Source organism: Mauremys mutica, chromosome 2 (assembly GCF_020497125.1).
Source record: "Mauremys mutica isolate MM-2020 ecotype Southern chromosome 2, ASM2049712v1, whole genome shotgun sequence".
NCBI classification, from domain to species: Eukaryota; Metazoa; Chordata; order Testudines; family Geoemydidae; genus Mauremys; species Mauremys mutica.
The window spans coordinates 147,415,171-147,423,757 of NC_059073.1; the positions used below are offsets into that span (position 1 = coordinate 147,415,171).

The window sequence follows — 8,587 nt, forward strand, 5'->3', positions numbered from 1 at the left end:
AAAACCCAAAAAACGGGTTTCAGAGTGGTAGCCATGTTAGTCTGTATCAGCAAAAACAACGAGGCGTCCTTGTTATAGCCCTCGTGGGGTATAGCCCACGAAAGCTTGTGCCCAAATAAATGTGTTAGTCTCTAAGGTGCCACAAGGACTCCGGGTTGTTTTTCCTGCTATCTGGGGCACTCTCTGTTCTCGCGCTGTCACTGCTGGCCCCTGTTCTGACCGGGAGGGGACGGGGCAGGCACTGCTTGCCCACTCACTGGGTGTCTCAGTGCTGGGGTTTCAGAGTAGCAGCCGTGTTAGTCTGTATCCGCAAAAAGAACAGGAGTACTTGTGGCACCTTAGAGACTAACACATTTATTTCAGCATGAGCTTTCGTGAGCTACAGCATCCAAAGAAGTGAGCTGTAGCTCACGAAAGCTCATGCTGAAATAAATTTGTTAGTCTCTAAGGTGCCACAAGTACTCCTGTTCTCAGTGCTGGGGCTGTTTCCTGCCCATCTGGTTGCCTTGTCCATTCCTGGCATGTGGTCTTTGCTCTGGCCACCCTGCCCTGCTCCGTTCTTGGCCTGACCTGGTGATGACGGCGCTGGGCTTTGCCGGGGGCCCTCACGGTGGAGTGCCTCACTGGGGTCCCCATGCAGGTTGGGGGGGCCACTAGCCGGGGGGCCTGGAGACAGCAGGCTGTGCTCCCAACTGGCTGGTCCCTTCTCCTGCTGGACCTATGGGGCGTGTCATAGGTCTCACCCCCACTTGGAGCTGTTGGGTTCCAATATGGGGACCTGCACTGGTTTCCCTCTAAACTAAAAATCCTAGTTTAGATCTGGTAAAAGCTGCCACCACCCAATCAGGTACGTGGATTGGGACACAGTCCTTCCCCAAAATCCTTGGGGATCCCAAGAGCCCCAAATCCATGGAGTTCTTACACCCAGGAGAAATAAACCATTCCCCCCTGCTTCCTCCCCCCTCCCTTTTCCTAAGAGAGATACCGGGATCCAACTACAGAGGGATGCCTCCCTCTTCCCCTTTCCCTGAGAATCCACCCAAGGAAAGATCAACCAAGTTCTTAACAGAAAAGATTTATTAAAGAATAAAAAGAAAGTAACTTGTCTCTGTAACCCAAGATGCAAAAATACAGGGTCTAAACTTATCAATCTCTGGAGAGAATTCCCCCTCCTTTCTTTCTCAGTAAAAGCAAAGTAACAGCAAACAGGAATAAAGAATTTCCTTCTGCAAACACACAATTGCAAATGTAGAAATCAAATTATAAGACTAATCCGCCTTTCTAATTAATACTCACTATTGAATAGTAGGAACTACTCCAGGAGAACTTGGAGACATGACTGGCCTCTCTTAGATCCAAAAAGAGAACGAACACTTACACAAAGAACACAGACAAAGGCTTCCCTCCACAGAGATTTGAAATTATCTTGTCTCTGATTGGTCCTCTGGTCAGGTGGTCATCAGGTACTGCATGTTAACCCTTTACAGGTAAAAGAGACCTTAACCCTTAACTGTTTATGACAGGGCGCCTGCACAGAGCTCCCTCCCACCCTTCCCCTCACCCCATTTGCCCCGCATGGAGCTGTGGGAAGAGGGTCTGGCTTGAAGGGGCCTGGATCAGGGCCTGGGAATGTTGCAGGAGAGTTACATTGGGGATGGGGGACTTCCCTTGAAGGAAGGTCCCTGAGCTGTAACCTGAGCCAGGACGGGGGTTAGGAGAAGTGACACCTTCTGGCTGAGAGACTGAACAAAGGAGAGGAGGAGCTGGGGGGAGAGGGAAGAGAGCTGCTGGATGAGTTTTGTTTTCAGTCTTGGGCTGGATGGTGCAATGCAGGGAACCCTAAGCTGAGGTCTAAGCTCCCTGAACCCCCCAGAAGGACTTGATTGAGGGGTTCTGGTTGTACCTACACACTCTGCTTGGGACTGGGTTCCTGTCATCTAATAAACCTGTTTTACTGGCTGGCTGAGAGTCACGGTGAATCTCAGGAAGAGGGGTGCAGGGCCCTGACTCCCCCACACTCTGTGACAAGCAACATGGAGGATCCAGGCTGTATCTGGCTGAGTCAAGCTGAGTGATATCCCTGGGAGCAAGGCTCCAGAGCCAGGCAGCATGAGAGCAGGGACTGGGAGCTGGCAGGTGCATCTGATCTGGGAGGACCAGCTGATGTCAGCTGTGCAGCCAGGAGGTGGAAATGGAAGCCAAATCCCCCACCCCCTGCAGCTGTAGGGATGGCACATAATGCCCTGTTATAAACAGCTGCCGCGCCGCACCCCACCCCAGAGGTGGCTGTACCTAGTGATGGGAGAGGTGGCAGTTGGGAGAGTCAGCGGTTGAGGACCCTGGCATCATGGGTTGAGATCACAGAGACATCAGGTTGATATTGATCCTTTATTGCCCAAAGTGGGGAGGAGAAGCGGAAGTCAGAGGTGATAATGCTGCCATCCCAGCTGTCACACACCAAGGGGCGCTGTTGGAGCTGGGGGGAGCAGTGGGGGCTGACGGTTCCCTCTTGGAGGCATGCCCTGAGCCGGCGGGCGCAGTTGCCGGCTGTGGATGGTGCATGGGCCCGGGCCTGGAGAGGAGGAGAGGGGTCAGTGCGGTGGCAGCAGAGGTACCCCTGGGGAGGGTGCAGGGTGCAATGGGGGGCCATGGGGCTGGGCTGGGCTCAGAGGGATCTGATAGCCAGAGGCAATGGCATGTGTCTGGCCTGGCACAGTGCTGCTCTCCCCCATGGACACCATCATGAGCAAAGCCCCCCCCCCATCTGTGGTGCTCACCTCACGGCCATGTCCAGGTGTCGATGCCAGAGCTGGTCTCTCCTTGGGCAGACTCCTCCGGCACCTGGCAGGCCTCTGCATCCTGGGGAGAAGGGACATGGCGTCTCCAAGGGCATTGCCAGCATGGGGCTGCAGGGGAGGCGCCCAGGGGAGGGGGGAATCTCTGCAGGGGGGCAGGGATCCCAGTGCCTCGGGGAGGCAGGGACCCTAGTAGTGTGGATGGAGGGGGGAGGCATTCCAGAGGGGAGGATGGCTGGGGGAGGCCTGGGGACCCCAGCGGGGAGGACAAGGTGATAGCTCCCTTCCCATCCCCCAGGAGCTGGGTCAGTTTGCCATAGCAATGCCCTTTATGCCATGGGCCTGATCCTGACCCCTCTCTGAGGTAGCCCCGCAGCCTGTGCAGGAAGCTGCAGGGATCCCGGGCACTCAGCTTCCCCCTGCTACTGGGCCACGGCCAAGGTTTGTCAGCTGCTGCGAGCAGGCTCCCAGAACCGCTCCTTTAGCTCCGGCAGTTCCGATCCCTGGGCAAATAAGGGGCCCTTTGTGCTGCGCCACCCTCCCAGCCCCCCATGTCTGGGGCAGAGCCATGGGCAGCGCCTATTCTGAGGAGGTGAGCAGGGACCCACGCCCTCTGAGGGGCTCGCTGGCAATCTGCCACCATCAGGCCACAGCCAGGTGTGGGGAGAGTGAGAGGGGTGGTGGCTAATGCCACCTGCCCCATCTCTGCAGCCTGAGATCTGCCCGCCAGCGAATGCTGATTCTCTGGGGATGGTTAGTAACTAGCCCCCCGGCTCTTCTCGCTGGCCTGTCGGCCCCTCCAATCTCTTACCACACAGGTGGTGAGCGGGTCCTGGGGCACCCTCAGACCCTGCAGCAGCCTGGCTTGGTAGGTCGAAACAAAGTCGTTGCACTGCGGGAAGATGTAGAGCCTGCGTCATGGCCCCCGTGGCACCAAGGTGTCGACTGCCCCATGCTAGAGAGTGACCTCACTGACCCCCAGCTCTGCCTGGGGGAAAGAACCCAGGAGTCCTGGCTCCCTCCCAGCCCCCCTGCTCTAAGCACTAGACCCCGCTCCCCTCCCAGAGCTTGAGCTAGAACCCAGGAGTCCTGGATCCCAGCCCCCACCTGTTCTTCTAACCCACTAATCCCCACTGCCCTCCAGGAGTCCTGGCTCCTAGCCCCCCAGCTCTGACCCCTAGGCTCCACTGCCCTCCCATGGCTGGGAAAAGAACCCAGGAGTCCTGACATCTAAACCCTCCTCAGCTCTAACCACTAGACCCCACAGATGAGCCAGGCTGGTGCTTTTCTAACACATACTTCAGCCTCTGCCCCCACGGCCCTGCTTGGGCGAATGAGTCCTCTGGGGCACTGTCCCATGCCCCATGGAGATGGCTGGGGACCCTCCCTTCTAGAGCCAATGCGGGGCTGGGCTGGGGGACCCCAAGCAGATCTGAGCCATTCTACTGACCCTGGGGGAACCCCCAAAGTGCCGCTTGCATGTGCTGTTCATGACGTCTCCAAGGTCCCAGCCGGGCCTCACATGCTGGAGGTCGGGCTGGGCCAGGCTGGTGAAGGTCAGGCAGAGGTCACAGACATCGCTGGGGGGCACCAGGCCACCTGGCACATGGAAAACAAGGATCTCACCCTCTCCCCTCTGGGGCATCATGCCTGCCCCCCAAGACCCTGCACTCCTCTTCTAAACCCATGGTGAGAGGGGGCCCCTCCGGCAGCAGGTGGGAGCAGGACCAGCATAGTCAGCTCTACGCTGCTCCCCTCCTGACATGTGGAGCCTGGCCGGGGGGCTGAGTGGGCATTTGAGGCCAGGACATGGCCCTTGGGCAACGGCTGTCACTTAGAGCTACCCCAGGGCTGCTCTGCAGTACAGGGGTGCAGCCAGCTCGCAAGCTGCCAGTGGTACTGATTCCGGTACCTGCATGTCCACTCCCCCCCCCCCACCCCCAGGAAGGATCCCGGTTTGATCCCCACTCGTTGCCCCCTGCCACAGGCACCCTAGGTCTCCCTCAACTGGGTGGGGGGTCTCCCCTCTGTCCTGCACAGGTTGTGTGAGCCCATGCCCCAGGGACCAGGCCATACCCCCATTGGCCAGGGCGACTGGCTCAGATTTCCCTGGCATTGTGTCCAGCAGGGACAGCAACGCCCCGGGCTGGCAGCAGCCGGCTGATGCCTCCTGGCTCCGTGGCAGAGGGAACAAGTGGGAAAACCTTGGGTGGGTGGGGACTCCTGGCACATCTGCAGGCTGATACAGATCTCCTTGGGGTCCTGCCCGTCCTGCAGCGCCTCCGTGATCTTGGATTTGAACTTCTTCATCACGTAGCGGCAGAGGCGCCGCAGACCCCTGCCCACAACTCCACAGAGCTTGTCCTCGGCCTCAGCGATGGAGTCCTGCACGACACCGGTCCGGGGTTAGGACACAGCGCAGGACGTCCCCACCACTGCCTGAAGGGGGCGCTCGCTGGGCCCCGCACTGACACCACTGCTGTGACTGCCCCAGGCACTGTCCTTGCAGGCTGTGTCGTCTCTATGGGATGCTGGGCCAGGGGAGAGACACTGGGGCTGTGTCTGGGATTGGGGGAACCCTGACCCCAGGGGGCCATGTGGGCAGCAGGTGGAGGGGGTGACAGTGGGATCTAGACCCTCCTCTCCTTCCTGGTTGTACCAGGGCACTGGGTGCTGCCCATGCCCCCTGGCACCAGTGGCAGATGGCAATAGAGCAGACCCCACCCCCCCGCTCCCCACAGCCTGGTCTCAGAGCCCACCTGCTGCCCCCCCGCTCCCCACAAGGGCTGGAGCCAGGGGCCCTGGTGTAACACAGGGGCGTCCCCCCCGGCACCAGGGCCCTCACCTCGTCGGGGTCGTCACCGACCATAGACTTCAGCTTCTTCAGGATGTTGGTGCAGATGGTGCACCTGATGGAAAGAGCCTGCTCCCGGACGTGCCAGTCCTGCTGTGCCAGACACAAACCAGGGGTCACCACTCAGAGTGCCCCACATCACCCTGAGCCCCCTTCCCCCCACAGACCCCTCAGCCTCCCAGCCCTGAGACCCCTGCCCCCACGGACCCCTCAGCCTCCCAGCCCCAAGACCCCTGCCCCCACGGACCCCTCAGCCTCCCAGCCCTGAGCCCCCTGCCCCCCACGGACCCCTCAGCCTCCCAGCCCTGAGCCCCCTGCCCCCCTACAGACCCCTCAGCCTCCCAGCCCTGAGCCCCCTGCGCCCACATGGACCCCTCAGCCTCCTAGCTCTGAGCCCCCTGCCCCCCACAGACCCCTCAGCCTCCCAGTCCTGAGCCCCCTGCCCCCCCACGAACCCCTCAGCCTCCCATCCCAGAGCCCCCCACACCACTCAGCCCCCTTTGGAGCTGGGATGGGATCAGAACAAGGGGGGGAAGCCCCCCGGCTCACCTGGGGCACGTGCTGCTCGAGGAGCTTGCAGTCCTGCTGCCGTCCACACTGAGCCGCTGTGCCTGGATCCCTGCACCAAAACTCAGGGCCCAGCAGGCATTGCTTGGGGACCAGCTCCTGGGTGCAGAGGGCTGCAGAAAGAGGGGCAAAGCAAGGAGCAAAACCAGACTGGGTTGGGAGTACAGTAGCTGGTGGGACTTATTTATTATGTGCTACAGCAGCACCGAGATCAGGGCCCCACTGTGCCGGGTGCTGCCCAGACCCCAACTGAGAAACTGAGGAATTTGAAGCCCAGGGTGATTCAGTGATTAGTCCAGGAGGGTCTGGGATATAGAGCAGAACTGAACCCAGTTCTCCTAAGCCCTAGCCCCACTGGGCTTGGGTCAACTCATTTTGGAGCTGGTGGTGGGCATGACTTTGCCAGCTCCGGAAAAATCGGTCAAGAAACCAAGGATCTGGAATAGACAGATCACCTTGGGTGCTCCCTGAGACACTGGCTCCCCAGCCAGGGTGCTGCACCAGGATTGGCTGCAGCTGGGATTGGGGTCACCTAGGGTGACCATACGTCCCGTTTTGGCCAGGACAGTCCCTTTTTTAAGCCCTGTGTTGGCCATCCCAACTTTTTTTTTGGCAAAAGTGGGCATTTGGCTGTTTGCTCTTGCTAACTTGATCAAACAAGAGCAAACAGGACAAACGCCGACGTTCGTCAAAAAAGTGGGCGTGGAGGAACGTGTGTGTGTCTGAGGGTGAGCAGAGATGCCAGCCCCGCACAGGGAGGGGTGGGAGGCTTCAGCTAGCCCCAGGCATCATCCCGTTTTCCCATTGGGAAATATGGTAACCCGGTCACCTGGCTAGGGCGCTGTGCTGGGATTGGTTGCAGCCGGGATCAGGGGCACCTGGCCAGGGTGCTGTGCCGGGATTGGCTGCAGCTGGGATCAGCTGTGCCTTCACATGGCGGGAGGCTCCCCTGGGATGGGTGGGCCCTGGATGTGCTGGAAACCCCCCTGTATTGGGGTGAGGCTCATATGCCCCCAGGGGCACTGCCAAGGCAGTTGCCAGGCTCTGCGGTGCTGGCTTGGGGGAGGGTCTGGTTCTGCCCTGGGTCTCTCCCGTGTGACCTCCCACAAGGACTGTGCCGGGGAGGTGCCCCTGCGGGTGACACCTGCCAGCGGACACTTACCTGAGCCCAGCCAGAGGAGCAGGAGGAGAGGGGCCATGTCAGCGCTGGCAGCACACTGCCTGCGATGTTCCCTGCCCTGGCTTATAACGGGGCTGCCCCCTCCCCCCCCCGTCAGTGTCACTTCCCCCCACCCCAGCCCTGGCCCCGCCCTTAACTCTGATCTGTGAGGTTTCGTGAGCCACGTTTCCTGCCTTGCTCTGCAGGCGGGGGAGTGACAGCAGCCTTGCTCCCTGGGCCCTTCCAGCCCTGCCTGGGGCACCCTCTGGCCTCCACCACAGCCAAGCCCCCCCCCCCCATATCTCATAGGCCAGTGCTGGGGCGGGGGGGGGGGGCTGTTACAAGTGCTGAGGCTCAGTCTGTGGAATGGCTCTGCCTGAAGTTCAGACAGGCCCCTCTGGCAGTGTGACACCCCTTGGGGCGCCCCCTCGGCTCCAGCACCTCCCGGGACCGACCTCAGAGCGTTCAGCCCCCAGCTTATCCCGTGAGCTCCCAGCAATGAGCCCGCCTGGATGGGACCCCAGGGCAAGCCTGAGGCAAGCCGGTCCCCCTGGCCTCTACCTCTCTTTGTTCCCCAACTCCTCCGGCTGGCTCCTTGGAGCCATCAGTTGCCAGGATACAGAGTGTCGGCCATTGTCTGACCTGCGGGGTCTCTGCAAGGATCACACACTCTTGTCTCACCACTTGTGCAACACATGGGGGAAACTGAGGCACATCCAGTATTCATACAAAACATTAGGAAAATTGCCCAGGAAAGAGACAAAGAACGGCTGGGCAGGACTGAGGCTGGGCAGTCTCCTGGGTGGGACTCGGCGGGGGCATGGTTCTGGGCTCTGGGCCCCCCAAGATGGACTTTGCTGAATGTTCCTGCTTTCGATGCTAACAAGCTCTGATCTCCTGGTAACTAATAACCCATCTGTGTCGCACACTGGCTGGGAGTCACTGCGAGTTTCAGGGGCAGGGCCCTTTGGGGGCCTCAGGCTTCCCCTGGGGTCCCATCCAGGCGGGCTCATTACTGGGAGCTCACGGGATAAGCAGGGGGCTGAACGCTCTGAGGTCGGTCCTGGGAGGTGCTGGAGCCGAGGGGGCGCCCCAAGGGGTGTCACACTGCCAGAGGGGCCTGTCTGAACTTCAGGCAGAGCCATTCCACAGACTGAGCCTGGGCACCCATGACAGGGGCTCCCACCCCTCCCTGCCCCCCAGGCCTCAGAT

The 8,587-nt window shown here is 60.3% G+C and overlaps 1 protein-coding gene across 2 annotated transcripts; it reads right to left on the reverse strand.

Annotated features, from left to right (window-relative positions):
- Positions 1-2,382: 2,382 nt before the first annotated feature.
- Positions 2,383-7,455, reverse strand: LOC123365070 (prosaposin-like). Of its 2 annotated transcripts, none has more exons than XM_045007700.1 (8): positions 7,379-7,455; positions 6,199-6,329; positions 5,641-5,739; positions 5,000-5,180; positions 4,246-4,394; positions 3,607-3,687; positions 2,778-2,859; positions 2,383-2,572 (listed from the first exon to the last, which is right to left on the reverse strand). In XM_045007700.1, exons 1-7 carry the CDS (start codon positions 7,413-7,415, stop codon positions 2,779-2,781), a joined length of 759 nt encoding a protein of 252 aa, XP_044863635.1. In that variant the 5' UTR covers positions 7,416-7,455; the 3' UTR covers positions 2,383-2,572; position 2,778. The 2 variants fall into 2 exon arrangements, with proteins under 2 accessions (XP_044863635.1, XP_044863634.1); XM_045007699.1 differs by having other exon boundaries at positions 5,641-5,742.
- Between the last annotated feature and the right edge of the window lie 1,132 nt (positions 7,456-8,587).